General features: G+C 44.3%; 1 protein-coding gene across 1 annotated transcript; it reads left to right on the top strand.

Moving 5' to 3' along the window:
* Positions 1-12: 12 nt before the first annotated feature.
* arl3b (ARF like GTPase 3b) lies at positions 13-15,825 on the top strand. Its single transcript, XM_088635999.1, has 6 exons — positions 13-169; positions 2,990-3,133; positions 5,748-5,864; positions 7,507-7,557; positions 8,513-8,698; positions 10,960-15,825. The coding sequence occupies exons 1-6, from the start codon at positions 167-169 to the stop codon at positions 11,005-11,007; spliced, it is 549 nt and encodes a 182-aa protein (XP_088492125.1). The 5' UTR covers positions 13-166; the 3' UTR covers positions 11,008-15,825.
* Positions 15,826-16,104: the final 279 nt, after the last annotated feature.

The following is a 16,104-nucleotide window of genomic DNA, read 5'->3' on the forward strand; positions in this document are numbered from 1 at the left end:
AATAAAATATGGAAATACCCATTTCAGCCGGTTAGAATCGCTAAGGTTACCAAACATTTTGATTTACGTCATCGAAATCTGTGCTCTTTACGTCGTCGTCTCAGTGAGCTGTTCGTCATCGCCCCTAGTAACCCTTGGCGGCGTCTCGGAGAGATAAAGCTAGAGGATGGTGAGTTCATTTCGGTTTTTAATAGCTATTTGACGGCGATGTAAAGCCAGTCTTGCCAGTGATCAGCCTTGTATTTACTTATGACGACACACATCGCGCGCAGTCGAAAGCGGGGAAGGGTTGTGAAAGTGTGAAGCGAGAAAAAAATGGATTTGTTGAGCTGCGGTCTTTGTTGCAGGAGATAGTAGATTAAAAAAAACACCCGTTGGTTTTCGTGGCAAGCCACGGAGGACCTTGGAGGAATGGGTGCAGATGAGCACGAGATCGATCGCTCCTTGGTTGTTAACAAGCGCCGTGTGTGGGAAAAAAGAAGCGCATATCAGTGCAATTGGCAGGTTTGCAGGAGGAGCAGGTAGCAAGCTGGGACTCGGTGCTTGCTTACGGCTCTGGCCTGCGAACTGTAACGTGCGAGGAATTACTGTATCCCTTCTCCGCACGACCCCGGGGCCAGCAGCATATTTATTAGTGTTCATCGTGTAAGGGGGGTGAAGTCAAAATCTGACTTGACACGTATTCAGCCTGTATTTATCAAATCCTGCCACGTACTGTGCCTTTTCAAAGAATCTCAATTTCAAATTCTTCGTCATGAGTGCTTTGTAGGGATGCCAGTTAACATTAAATACGACCGTAAATCCTCTACTGTTGATGAACTGGTTTAAATCTGTTGCTGGGTTGGAGGGGGGGGGTTGATAGCGCAGGACGCGTCACTTTTACTGGAAATCGCCAGACGTGAGACATAGCGTCACGGATAGATAATACTCCCTTAAGGCCCACATGCCTCTTATTTTTCGGCTTTTATTCGGGTTACTTAAGCTAGTAAGGTATGATTCACAGCATACCTCCAACAAGTGATTCATCTTTGCCCAAGGTGATGTTAGAGTCTTGCAGGAGCCCTGTTGCTTATTTTAATAAATGTGTTGGACACTGAAGCTATTGGTGTCAGCACACCAAATACTTGGTTGTCTGCACAAATTCCACTCATTAATTATTTTGATTTAAAAAAAAATCTTTACGTATAGTGTGTTGCTTGTCTGACACAATCCTTTATGTACAGAAGTGCCTGTTGCTTGCTGTTTGAAATGCACCTCGATATGGACGCTGGAGAACACTTCTTCACACAAAGGGCTGTGAGGAGATGGAAGACGCTACACAGCCATGTGTTAATGAAGCAGATGCTCTGGCTACTTTAAAGAATCACCTGGATGAGATACTCAGATTATTTAACTCTCGGCAGCCATGCCTGTTGTTATGTTCTTGTGCTCTTATGTTCTTGTGTTGTTGTGGGTACCACAATGTGTAGTCTGGATTCCTATACTTATAAACCCATCTCTGTGGAGAGGGACACATTTTGCATTGGAATATATTCAGGTAGAGGCCGACATGGTGACAGAGTTGATTAGCATGGCTCTGTCACAGAACTGGGGTGCTGTCTGCGTGGAGTTTGTATGTTCTCCCTGTGTTTGCCGTCCGGGGTGTATCCTGTCCTGTACCCTTTGTGCTTTGGATAAAGTAGTTAAAAAGTGGATGGATAGATGAATATATTCAGGTGTACAGTAGCAGTTTCTGTGCTAATAGTGGCACTGTTGAGCAAATATTTTATCTTTTTTATGTACAACATATTTAACAAAGTAGAGAGTTCTTCAGCTGAGTGGAAAAGACATCCATATTCGGAATGGGCTGAGTGGAGGAAAAATAATCTGACAATTAACATCCAAATTTAAAACTAAGTATTAATGGAATTTCACTGATCTAATGCATTGCACATTAGGAAGCAGGCCTGGCTAGTCTCTGCCTCTGGGAAAATCCAGTTTTGTCTCTTTATTCATGCATACAACGATTTTAAGTTGCTACTGGTGGACCAGTAGGTGGCACTCTTTCCCCTGGACCAGTACTCTAGTATCTTGTTGTTTAGATAAGACATGACACCGGCATCTTGATTTCTTCATCATAAAAGATCGCATGGCACTGTTCAAAAGACTAGTAATGTTAACCTGGCTAAATTCCACCCTCGGCTGTGCAGTCTGACCCCTGAAATTCCCCCCTTAATTCAGCTGGTGATGCAGTTTCTCGCTTCTCCCCTTGACCTAACTGTGTAGTGTGACTGCTGGTGCAGAGTGGCCGCTGTGCTCCAGTAGGTCTCTTCCTGTATGTAAAGCAATTTGTGATCATTTGGGATATAAAGCTCTATGCCGATACAATGAATTATACTGGACACATGACGTGCACCATACTTTACAATTTTAAATAAACATGTCTGAGGTACATGCAGTGTACGACAGAGTAGATTCTAAGATAAGTGTTTACCTGGTTAGATGAAATCACCGGACTGACCACATGGGTCAGTTGTGTCCCGGATTCTGCAGTCAGAGCTGCATGGTCTTCATACTGTCTGCTCCAAAGATTGAGTTTGTCTGGGTCGGCCTGGGTGTCCTAGTGACCAGTGTGACCTAGCGGCCACCTGTGAGCTGAGCCATCAGGGAGAGTTGTATCTCCAGTGATGCTAGCTCTCCTGCAGTGGATGACAGGGCAGGCTTCAGAGGAAGGTGTGTGTTGTTCCTCTCCATGTTCCCTCAGTACAAGGGCCATAGTGGAGAAGCAACACCATTAGCTCCTTGCAGTTCCAAGATAGCACGGCGTTGAAAATGAAACTGGTATTTTCAACATTAGAAAGTCACAGGCTGGGCAGAGTGTGCCTGTGTCTTAGTGATGCGCGGGGTGACTCACCCCCGCGGGCTGGGGTTAAAAAAAAAAAGATTTCAGATCGGGTCAGGCGAAAAAAAAAGCCGCCCTGCGCATCACTTCTGTGTGTCTGTTTCCCAGGGTTTGCTGTCGATCCTGCGCAAGCTGAAGAGCGCCCCCGACCAGGAGGTGCGGATCCTGCTGCTGGGGCTGGACAACGCCGGCAAGACCACTCTCCTCAAGCAGCTGGCCTCAGAGGACATCAGCCATATCACGCCCACTCAGGTGCGCCACTACACCAGTGTGTATATACCTGTGCTGCTTACTGCGTCCCTGACTGACCTCGGACAACAGAATATAGCAAAGGTCGTAGACAGGAAGTGGCCACTCAGCCTGGCTGTTCACCACCGAACAACAGAAACTACACTGGGTTCACTTTGTCAGTAACTTTTCGGATTTTTAATACCCGTGTCATCTTCTCGAATGAACTGACGAGGTTTAGTTCCTTAGTTAACCTTTGTGTATGATATTCCTTTTGAACTCTGACTTCTCCTGGTCATTTACATTTAAACATTCCCCTGTGCAGCTTTTTTTTTCAAGTCTTTTTCTATTTTTATTGCTGTCTCTGTGGTGTTTGCATGTCAGCCTGGGCTGGAAATAAGACTCCCAATTCAAAGCCATTTGATCCGGTTCAGGTTTTAGAAGTTGCAGTCTCTTGTACAGCCTACCGTGGAGCTAAACAAGCAGCTGTCTCCTTTACCAGTGTTATTGCCACCGACGGGCATTTACAGAGTTATACAGTGCCTATAGAAAGTCTACACTCCCCTTGGGCTTTTTCACATTTTATTGTGTTACAGCATGGAACCATGATGTATTTAACTGAGAATTTGTGCCACTCATCAACACAAAGTACTCTATAAGGTCAAAGTGACAAAAAAAACAGACATTTTACTAATTGAATTCTAATTGAATGCACAAGTATTCACCCTCTTGCTTTGACACACCTAAATTACCTCTGAGGTAACCAACTCTCTTCTCCAAGTCACAGAATTACTTGACTGGAGTCCACCTGTGTGCAGTTGATTTTGGAATATTTCCGAATAAATACACCTGTGTCTGGGAGCTTCCCCACTGAGTTAGTGCATTTCCAAGGAAACACTACACCATGAAGACCAAGGAACATTCCAAGCAGATCCGAGAGAGGGTCCTTGAAAAATACCAGTCGTGGCATGTATATAAGAACATTTCCAAGGCATTGAATATACCTCGAAGCACAGTGAAGTCCATCATTTAAAACATACAGCAAAAGCCACACTGGAGTGGCTTAAAATCAAAAAGGTTAATGTCCTGGAGTGGCCCAGTCAAACCCCAGACCTCAATCCAATTGAGCATCTGTGGAATGACTTAAAATTTGCTGTTCACAAACGGTCCCCATCCAACTTGATGGAGCTTGAGCAATATTGCCAAGAAGAATGGGCAAAAATTCCAGTGTCTAGATGTGCAACGCTGATAGAGACTTACCCAAAGAGACTCACAGCTGTAATTGCTGCCAAACGTGGTCCTACCAAGTATTAACTCCAGGGTGGTGAATACTTATGCATTCAATTATTTTCTGTTTTTTATTTTTAATTAATTTAGTAAAATGTGTGGATTTGGTTTTAACTTTGACATTATTGATGTGTTGATGAGTGGAAAAAATTCTCAGTTAAATACAGCATGGTTCCATGCTGTAACACAATAAAATGTGGAAAAGTCCAAGGAGGGTGTAGACTTTCTATAGGCACTGTATAGCCAATAAGTACAAAATGACGTCTAGCTGCTAAAATCTGAAATGGCTCAAACTGCTAGGCACTGGAACTCCTATCACCACTTCTGCCTAATATAGACCTGAGAGACCTTTTTTTTTTCTAGCACACTTACGTTGAAAGACACATGCGTTTGCATGCTTTCCTTTATTCTGCTTGCATATATATTTAGCCCCCACACTACCAAACCTGACTCAGATGACACTCCTGCACTTGAGCTCGTGTTGTTTTTCACGTTAAATGCTGCAGTGCACCGCACCGCACTTACTTTCTACAAGGACGTGCAACGACAGTGGGCTATCCTGTAGCTGTGGTGTAAGTCTATGCACAGACGGGTTGATGTAAGAAGTTTCCGTTTGCAATCTGGCAACTGCAGACTCAGAGTGAAACAGTGAAATCTTGCCTTTGAACACTCACCCGTTCCTGCAGGCAGCGGGACTGTACTTCTGCAGCCTAGCAGGTGTAAAAGGAGAACACATACTGTATGTAGATTTGACATTTCATGCTGATTAGTGGTCAGATGACTAGGCCTTATAACCTGCTAACTTGGGAGGCAGTTTGCGTGGTACTAAGTCTAGTTGCATATGTGATATACAAAGCAGAATATGTTTTCATTTTTTTTAAAACAACAAGTTAAACTTCAAAAGAATCCATTATGAAAAATATGCTTAAAAGAATCCATTCTGGGCACTGGCCTAGGAGGAATTTCATTTTCAAAGCCGAAAGTCTGTAATCACCTAAATCGATTATAAACGAGATGTTTACCATCTTACAAATTACAGATTTGAGCCAAAAAAAATTAATCACAGCATTGAAAATTAAAGCTGAAGAAAAACATAAGAAAGTGGATGTACTGTAATTTGGTTGGTCTTATTTGATTTCATTAACAGAAGCTAATTTATCCAACCTTTGCTATTAACCTTTGCTAAGCACCTTGTCGAAGAAATAAAATAACGCTTTTCCCAGTAAATATAGTAAACTGTGAAACGACTTGAAGAGCAGTGTTTTTTTTACAGCTGAAGGCTCAGGTGCTTCAGGTGCTGTTTACGATGGACGAGATTGATCACAGAGCTTTTTGTTTCTCTTGCTTTCAGGGCTTTAACATCAAGAGTGTCCAGTCTCAGGGTTTCAAACTGAACGTGTGGGACATTGGAGGTCAGAGGAAGATCAGGCCCTACTGGAGGAATTATTTTGAGAATACAGATGTGCTCGTAAGTAAAAAAGAAGAGTGTTTATACGTCTGGCATATATCTGAGTAATGGTTATGTGACATCTTGGTCTAAAAAAAGCTTGTCCATCATTTGCTTATTTAGTTTGGTCAAGGAATTTTTCCATCTAAAAACCCTACAGGTACACAGTGTCGACTGGATCCAGCAGAATTGTTAAAGGCCTTGAATTTTCTAAAGTGCAGTAACTATAGCCTGTGTCATTTAAACCTTGCACATTTACACATCATGGGAATATGATGGAAATGTGTAGTTCCCATTACAAGCAGTTAAGCTGATCTCTGATTCACTATGTTACTGTTTAGTTCCATAAATTGAAGCTGAACATTTTCATCATCGTTATTGAAAAGTGTAAAGACAAAAAAATGGACTGCAGAGGTGTAACAAACTGTCGAGACAGAATTTTAAAATAAAGGCAGTTTGAAAATAAAAGAAAGTTTAAGGGCTACCGTAGCTCTGTAAGACCAGATTCAACTGGAAAGCTGGGCTGTGCTGGAAGAAAAGACACTTGGCAGTGGCTCAGCCAGTGAAGAGCTCCTGGATTTCAGCTTGAAGTCTATGGCTGCTGGATCGTTCCTTTCATGTGGGCTGTGTCATGTGCTGTCTGGCTGGGATTACCCGTGATGAGGCACACAAGTAGCACCAATGTAGCAGAATGCCTGGGCTCTTGGGTGGGGCTGCAGTTGGCCAGCCTTGACCTCTTCCTGCCGCAGTGACCCCTGTGGCTGGGGTGTCTGTGAGTGTGTTCTGTGCTGGGAAGAGAGCTGGAGGGGGGGGGGGGGGATTTCTAAAACATGGGATTGCAATGCAGCACAAAAAAAAATGGCCGTCGCTTCTGAATAACATATGACCCTTCTGTGGTTGACTGTTGTGGCTGACCTACAGTTTTGACTGTCCTGTTCCGCTTTTTTATACTTCAAGTCAGTTCCTACACTTAAGTTTGCTCCCTGGCCAAACTACTGAGCACTGAACAAGTGAATAGGCTCTCTTAGAAGCGAGCAACTTGCTGAGCAGACACTCTTCCATCACTTGTCCTGGCCAGATGATGCCTGAGATGTCAGTGCTGTGGAGTACTGGTAGAATACATTGGTCAATCCCACAAAACGTTTTCCTAACCCCACACACGGTGAAAAGGTGAGGCTGATTACAAGAATGGGAGGGGACCAGGCTGCACATATTTCAAAACTTGGGGAAAAGCATGTCACAGTCCTGTGCCAGCTGCTTGGCAGAGGCCCCATGTATATCATTTGGGGGGGATCCTTAGTCAGCAGTGATGACTGTATCAACATTTCTATTGCATTACACAGCATTCAACTGACTTTTTATTTTCTCTCATATAAGGATTTGGAGAGCATCAGAGGACAGTCATTGATTCCCCAGAGGTGCTGTTTTTGAATGCATCATGAGCATATTATTGGACACGACTGCTCCTTTGTTCTCTGAAATCCACCACATAAGGATTAAAACAGACTACTGGCCTTAGCCTCTCTGCCCTGTTCAATTACCTCATTCAAAGCTGGACCAAGAAGGGCCCCAGAGCCCAAAACGCCTACTTTCAGCTGAGTTTCACTCTTCTCCTTTCCCTTGAAAAGTGCAGTTGATTAAAAAGCTGTCTTTTGTGTTTCAGATTTATGTCATTGACAGCGCTGACAGAAAGAGATTTGAAGAAACAGGACAGGTAATGTTCGTTTTTAAATTTGATTATCCCTGTGAGAGAGTGAGGTGATCTTATCAATATTTAGATGTTCTTAAACCTGCTTATCCAGGGAAGGAGTATTGTGCAACTTTTTGATCCATATCTGATTCTTCCAGCTGCACGCTCTTATGTAAGCAGTCTCCACACAGATCTTGAATATTTCATGCTTTTAACCTGATCTTGAGAATGTCTGTTTAGACACACTGGTGGAGATAAAATATGCTAGTATTAATACTAGTACTAAAGTACTAATGCTTCTATGTGACATTAGTACTATGTGTCAAGAGTTTCCACCTCATAAAACCTGAAATGGTGCTCTGATATGATCGTTATCTTTGTTTCCCCTGCTGCTCAGCGAGTGGCATTCAGATTATCTGCAGAGCTCGACTGGGACAGTGTCTGGTGTCGATCGTGCCTGTCTCTGTGATAACTGTGCCTGTTGTGTGCGGGGCTCGACTGGGACAGTGTCTGGTGTCGATCGTGCCTGTCTCTGTGATAACTGTGCCTGTTGTGTGCGGGGCTCGACTGGGACAGTGTCTGGTGTCGATCGTGCCTGTCTCTGTGATAACTGTGCCTGTTGTGTGCGGGGCTCGACTGGGACAGTGTCTGGTGTCGGTCGTGCCCGTCTCTGTGATAGCTGTGCCTGTTGTGTGCGGTGCTCGACTGGGACAGTGTCTGGTACGGTCGTGCCCGTCTCTGTGATAGCTGTGCCTGTTGTGTGCGGTGCTCGACTGGGACAGTGTCTGGTGTCGGCTGTGCCTGTTTCAGGCATAACTGTGCCTGTTGTCTGCAGAGCTCGACTGGGACAGTGTCAGGTATCAGTCATGCCTGTCTCTGTGACAACTGTGCCTGTTGTGTGCGGGGCTCGACTGGGACAGTGTCTGGTGTGGGTCGTGCCCGTCTCTTGATAACTGTGCCTGTTGTGTGTGGCCATCAGGAGCTGGCAGAGCTGCTGGACGAGGAGAAGCTCAGCGGGGTCCCTGTGCTCATCTTTGCCAACAAGCAGGACCTGCTGACGGCCGCGCCTGCCTCCGAGATCGCCGAGGGACTGAACCTGCACACCATCCGCGACCGCGTCTGGCAGATCCAGTCCTGCTCCGCTCTCACGGGGGAGGGCGTCCAGGTGCGGCCCTCCTCCTTGTCTCTTTTCCCAGGCTTTGCCACAGCGTTGGCGTTGATATGCGTTGTCATGCTCTCACAAAGCCCTCAGAATAAGGCTGCTACTTCAGTGCTTCAGAAACCCTATCCAATTCTCTGTGCTCTTTGGACAAAGCTAACGCTCAAGACAGAGTAATATATTTTTGGGAAAATCGCCTCATTTATTCAGAAAAGCTTGACGATGATCTTTTTTTCCCCTTATTTTATTTTCAGTACTGTTTAATTTGATTTACCAGTCTGTCCATCATCTTAGAATAAATCATCTAAAAAGGGCCTTTGAAATGCACAAAATCTGCATGGAAGGTTTATTTTCAATCACAATGACAAAGGGTAACCTAGTTTGTAGTGTATTTCTGTTATATCTCTTTGCCTCACACTCCAGAATATCACCTGGGAAAAGTAAATGAATCCCTTTTGGTGCTGCTTTAATTTTCAGATTCACCCCCAGTCCAAAATCAGTTCCTGGTTCTTGCTGATGAAAAGACACGGAGTTCAAGTCTCAGTTCCTTCTCCCAGTTCTTACCAGTGCTGAGTGTCCACATCTTTCTGCCCATCTGTCCCTGGGCTGCTTGTGTTGCCCAGCCTCCCTTCCAGACAGTAAAGCCCTCCAGCCTGTGTGCAGCCTGTTCTGCCTTTGCCTTGCCTGACAAATGATGTTTTCTGTGGAGGGATGCACGCCACCTTACAGATCATTAGAAACGGGTTCACTGTTTAGACCAAAGAGTCGTCGTGCAGCCCATTTGCTCTAATGAGCCTATTGTCGTGTTAACGAGTAGTAGAGTGATCATGGGTAAGAGGAATACCATGGTTAGAGTGCCCTGCAGAACACCCTTATTGCTCAACAGCTCAGCCTTCTGTCTGCAAAGTCTGCAGCCACCACACGTATCAAAGCATTGCAGCCCACTGGAACAGACATCTGGCTTTAAACGACATCTTGAGCATCAGTCCTGTGAGAACAAAAATGAAGAAAAACAAATAGTGCTTTTCCAAAGGGATAGGATTTACATGTGTTGCTTAGCTTGTTGGCCTGCAAGTAATGTTTTTTTCGGGAGCAGTAAGTGGCATCGGATGAATATCCATCCATTTTCTGACCACTTCATGGTCAAGGATGAGCCGTAGTCTATCCCAGTGAGCAACAGGCGCAAGGCAGGATAACACCCAGGATAGGATCCCAGTCCATTGTCGCGCATACACTCACACCAGGACCAGGTTCCCCAGTATCTAATTAACCTTCTAGTGGGTCTTTGTCCTTGGACAGTGGGAGGCTACCAGAGCAACCGGAGGAAACCCACATGTACAAGGGGAGAACGTATAAATTCAACACAGATGGCACCCCAGGAATTGAATGCAGGGCCACAGTGCCGCAAGGCAGCGCTGCTCTGCCCATCAGAAGAACAGGTGGAAGCTAATGCTTTGAAAATGAAATGCTTGGGACTTACATCAGCACCAGAACTGGGTGAAGGACACACAGTAGTGGTCATAGGAGGTGCGGATATCATTTCTAAACTGAATTGGATATTTTCACCATCGTCAAATCCTGCGTTGCTGACGAGATATGGATCAATGATGGATGAAAAGCAAGCAAGTTTTCCCAATACAGAGCCAATTAATGAACCCTGAGGTATAGACTAGTACACAGCAATCATGGCTCCTTCAGCTAAGCTTGACTGCTCTATTATGAAAACCCAAGGAAGCTTATAAAGAAAGCGTTCAGCCCAATTGATGATCATCACTTATTTGATGTGGCATCTGCTTATTTTGTTGATGGGGCGTCACTGCTGGTAGTTCAAACCAATGAGGTTTCAGAGTATATTAAGAGTTTGGGATTTTCTATCCATCCATCGGTTTTCTTCCTCCAGTTCAGGGTCACAGTGGAGTTGCAGTCTACGCTGGTAAGCAATGGCCACAAGGTTGGATACACCCTGGACAGGATGCCAGTCCATCCGAGGGCACACACAGACGCAAACACGCACACGTGTGACAGGGTCAATTTCTCAGAAGCCAGTTAACCCACAACTAGATCTTTGGGCTGTGGGAGCAAACTGGAGCACCAGGAGGAAATCCACATGAACACAGGGAGAACATACAAACTCCACACAGACAGCACCCCAGGTCTGGAATTGAACCCAGGGCCCCAGCACTGTAAAAAGGCAGGAATGCTAACCACTGTGCTAGCATTACTTCCTACAGAGATTTTGTAATATCTGTTTCTTCTTTTGTTCTCAGGATGGCATGAACTGGGTCTGCAAAAATGTGAATGCGAAGAAAAAATAGTCGATTTGTTTCTTTCGGGGGTTCTCTTTGGACTGGCAGATGAATGTAAACCAAGATGGAGGGAGGAGACTTGAGGAGATCAGAACTGATGGACCAAGAGCAACACTAATTCCTAAACCCACCAGTCAACCACCACCACAGCAGCAGGACCTCCATGTGGACCGTCGGGTGAGAGTGATGTCTCCGCCACAGGCAAGCCCACCACTCCGCCAGCTGTCTCCCGGCAGCCCCCTCTCAGATCTGTCTCTGCTCAGGTTACTTCCCTGGAACTGTATTGACAGCGTGCTGTGTTCGTATTATGAGTGAGTTAGGCTGGGAAGTGTGTTATACAAAGTGTAATTTTAGAAATCAGGGCTTCTGTGAAATCCCTACATCAGTGTTCCTGTGAGGTTAGGCGACACTCAGGTTTTTTTTTTTCAGTTTATCCTGGTGGTCTGTAGTGTCAATTAAACTGTAGAGTCTCCCCTAGTCAGCCGTCGCTTAAGTACTAGCAAATACTAATGAGCGTGGGTCTGCTGGAGCCATCGCGGAGTAGCACTTCATTCAAGTGAACAGCAGCACTGTTTGCATCAGTGATTCGAACCCACGACCCACCTGTCATCAGTATGTGACAGCACAGAGTCTTAATTCCATTTCCAGGAAGCCCCATTCACATTTTTCACATTCACATCAACACTCAATCTCCAGGTCTGGCCGCAGTCCTGTCACAGACCTGCTGATTTTCAAGGACTTCAAAGAGCCTGGTTTACAGCATGCAAGCTCGGTGACCACCCTTCAGACAAAATGGGAAGAATCACAATGTGTCTGAAGTCTTTTCTTTCAACCAAATGGAAAGCCTGCCAATTGTGGCCCATCTAGAAAGTAAAGTGTTATAAATCACAAGACTTACTTCAGGAAATCAGAACTGGGATAAGGCAAAGTAAACAACATGTCCTAAAAGATTGCTGAAGACATCTAATGGTAAGAGACCCCTGTAAGGCATTGCTATCAGAATCATCTCTCATCCTAATACAGGGCTTACAGGGTGAAGATGTATACACATTTCAGCTTTCCCAGTAGGCTAGTTAATTGACTGCTTTCCTTAGTAACCGAGAGCCGAGCCCTCAGTCCTGGCAATAGAAAGGCTCACTCATCAGCTGGCTATGTGGCTATGGTCTTCTGTCACAAACTCACACTGCCCCAAGTGGAATGGAGGTCACACTGCTTTGTCTTCATGAGCACATTTTGTTTTTTTCTCTAAAGGTAAGAGACATCAAGAAGGTATTGTGATCAGAATCATGATAAGGCTTAAACTTGAAAAGTCAAACAAGGCAAAAGCAGCTCAACCTTTATTAGATATAAGTCAACTATTGTAAAACCTTCATATTTTAAGTTTTGTGGAAAATGTTAAGTGCTTGTTTTTTGATTGCATTTCAAAGAGTGGCAAATAGTTATTTGTGTGTGGAATAAAGACTCTTGTGATAAATTTCTGTTCTTTAGCACATAAAACAGTATTGCAACACTGTGGAGAGGACTGTCCTATACTACACTCTCCTGCCCCTGATGTGTCATGGTTTCTTGTAGAGGAGCACTGAAACACTGCGTCAAAGTGAGACACAAAAAAATCCATGTTAATCACAAGCGGAGGTACAATTAAAGCTCATGAACTCATATATAAAAATATAGAACGGTAACTACTGAAGTGCTGGAGGGCAAATGTTTCCTCTGAAGAAGTTGTTACTGTGATAGATACGTACTGTGTAGTCATCACACTTCCAGTATAACAGTTCACAAATGCAGTTTGTCAGTAAAAATCAAGGGCAAGGGAATAGATAATCAAATGAATGATCTGCAGTTTCTCTAGATGTCTTTGATAATGAGGACCTTGCACAATGTTCTTGAATGACTATAGTTTCAAAATGGCATTTGTTATATATCGGGAAGGAATTCTGAATTTCTGTCTAACCAGAAATGTGATAAATAGGAATTCGTATCAAGAGATCATATGTATACATTGATCTTTGATTTATAGATATTCTTTGCAGGATGTTGACTGGCTAGGTTAGGCTAAAAACAACTCGTTCTGTGTCTTAAGACCACCAGGACCTCTGTTGAAGATGCAGGAGAGGTTCCTTACTAGCTGGGCTTAGTTCTGAGTATGTAAATGGCAGTATCCTTTAGGCCTGCTGCAGTACATTTATTTGCATTATTAAGTTTATCTACGTTTAGTGCACATATACATATTTAAAAAGCAAGTCGGCGCGCCTCTGTGTTCTCTTTATCTCTGTAGAGACAGTCTCTACTTGGCCCTGGACCAGGCTTGTCAGTGTTTACTAGACCAAACAACATCTTAATGGGATTGGCAGAATTGAGCTTGCTTCACACTCTTTGATTTTTGATCAAAATAATTATCTGCAAAGACCAGCCTTCCAGACAGGACGTACAAATTGTAATCGCCCTGTAAGAGAGTTCCATTCTGTTCTGAAACCCTAAGGTACTGTATATCTAATCACAGCCCACCTCACGAGTGAACTCTTTGAAGTCACGTAACCTTTTTGTAACCAAGTGAGAGACAGTAAGTGGGAGTCTGATATAATTGAACAGGGTGAAGGTGAGATAGGCAGCAGGATTTAATGACCTTTACCAAAGCCATCTTAAAAGTTTGACTTTGGCTTTAAGAATTTATTTAAACATAAATTGTATTGCAATGACGTCAGGTGGGTGACAGCAGTCCATATTGGGGTCATTGAGCTTGTTTAACATTTATTCATGCTGAGACAATCCACAGTATAGCGGAAGGCACTGACTTTGGCATCTGAATGCATTGACTATGAAGCCCAGTGGGTACAGTCAGCTTTTTGGGTACAATACTTAACAAACCCTTTATTCCAGGGCATTCATAACTTTTTCTCTTTACTCTGAATAGATAGCCCAACTCTTGTTAAAACACTGCCATAATGTAACCTAGGAGTATCTTTGAAGTTTTCAGGCCAGTTTTATTCAGTTTTAGTCTTGTGACCTTTTGTTCATGTCAGCACCCGATATCAGAGGAAATTTGTTTTGGAACTGTACTTTAATTTATGAATTTAATTTAAACAGAACTGACCTGGAGAAGAGAGCAATGTTTTAAAATGGATTTAATGATGGCTGCCAAACACTAGCCGAAACAAAATGTGGGAGACTTCAGAGAGTTAGGCATGAGGGATTGATCTTTTGCTGGAGAAAAATCTCTGGAAGTCAGCCTGTACGTTTCTTTTCAGTATTCTGCAGATGGTGTGAATTGAGGCTGAAAAGGCTGGCTTGTTTGCTAGAGTCACTTTTGCGGTTTCCTGGATGCAGCCAATACTCCGTCATTTTGTTCATTTCCAGCTCTAAAATGTCCGTTATCTCTTAAAGAGGTGCTTGATTTTCCTAATGCTCTGAGGTAGATCAGTCTCAGGGTTGAAACTTCAGCAGCCCTGAAGACCTGATGCGCTGCATTCCAGCGCCTTCTTGTTGACGTGGTTGGCTAACATTGTTTTCATCCAGTGAAACTGCTGTTATGTCCTTGTGAGAAACAATACAATGTCTTTGTCTTTATTTCCCTTTCTGTGATTGAAAGGCAGTTTAAAGCGTGGGAGTCCTGGTACAGTGAGATGTTCAGCAGACAAAGATCAGTCACATGCAGTGATGAGGTGAAAGACAGTTATGTCACTGATACTCCTGGTCCTGGAGGGCCCTGTGTCTTCTGCTTCTCATTCTACCTTGGATACCTAATGGCTTAATTAGGATCATCTGATTGCTCAACTGCTTTTTTATCACCACTGTTTTCAGTGACTGAAGGAGGATAAGTTCCTTTTAAAAGGAGTGAATATCACTGGGTTAAGATCTTTGAGCTGTTTCAGTCTCCCCTTTGCCTAGTCTGACTCCTGTCAGGTACAGGAGGTTTGGTGGCCTACCAGTGAGGAAAAAAGTTTTGTTACCAGAAATTTCCTGGTTCAAACATGGGTTTCTGCCGCTGACAAACTGTCTCACCCTGAGCAGGTTACTAAAACTCTTGGTGCCTCCCTACTCTTGAGGTTTATGGATGATTGTGTCTGCCATAGTGTTCCATGCCATAGCTGTTGAGCCCACTTTTTGTACCCGGCCTGTGTACACTGTCTGGAAGGAGACAGGGCTGAAGTTTCTGCTGTATCTTGGGTCTGTGTCCCTAAGGTTTTATTTTTCTGCAAAAGAATGTGTTAAAATGTCTTTTAGAGTCCAAGCAGGTTCTCTAGAGCTGTTTTTTTTTTCTTTGCGCCTCCAGTCCCGGGGATAGTCCAGGTCTCCAGTCCAGCCAGCGTGTGGTTTCTTTTGAAGCTTTGGGTATTTCATCTACCAATGCAGCCACTCGCCTGCTCTGGGAGAGGAGCCTCTCACTCCCAGTAAGGACTGAGGGCTCCCTATCGGGGGGTCCCCAGGGAAGAGGCCGCTGCGGGGCTTTGTGGTGGCTGTCTGAGGGAGCTAGCCCGTGACTGGGGCGCCTTCTCCAGATCAGGAGGCGGCTCTCATGTCATGGTATTATCAAGCCTGGCGTAACTATGGCAACGGGACATACACAGTCCTGTTGAGCAGAACCTGCTGTATTTGTCAAACCCTCACCCGGAGCACACAGCATGCCGCCGCCTCCCATGGGCCTGTCAGCACAACATGCTGGCCTGTTGGCAATTGTTCTGTGTTCCTTTTTCTTTCTGGGTTTTGCTTTGTTTTCTTAGCTGAAAGCAAACGATGGGTTTTTGTCGTAGTGGCCTGCATCTGAACGTGTACTATAGATGTTGTACTGGAAGAAATAAACACTGTTTAATAAAGACGTTGACTTTCTGTGGAGTTCTGTGCTTTTCTGGGTCTTGTACCTGGCTTTCTGATCAGTTTGGAGGATTTTCATAAACTAGAAGAATTGCCAAGGGAGGGCAAGACTGTTAGAAGCAAAACTCTCTTTTGCTGGATACATTAGACAGTACCAAGACCTGGAAAGACATGCCATGTTATTCAGTGCTAATTGCTAAGCTCCTGGTAAAAATGTCTGTTGGGTTTATTACATTTTTAACTGCGAGACATGACAGAGTGAGAAGACGGCCGGGGACAATACAACCCTTGCCT

Source organism: Lepisosteus platostomus, chromosome 6, assembly GCF_059453375.1.
Source record: "Lepisosteus platostomus isolate fLepPlt1 chromosome 6, fLepPlt1.hap1, whole genome shotgun sequence".
Classification (NCBI taxonomy): Eukaryota; Metazoa; Chordata; class Actinopteri; order Semionotiformes; family Lepisosteidae; genus Lepisosteus; species Lepisosteus platostomus.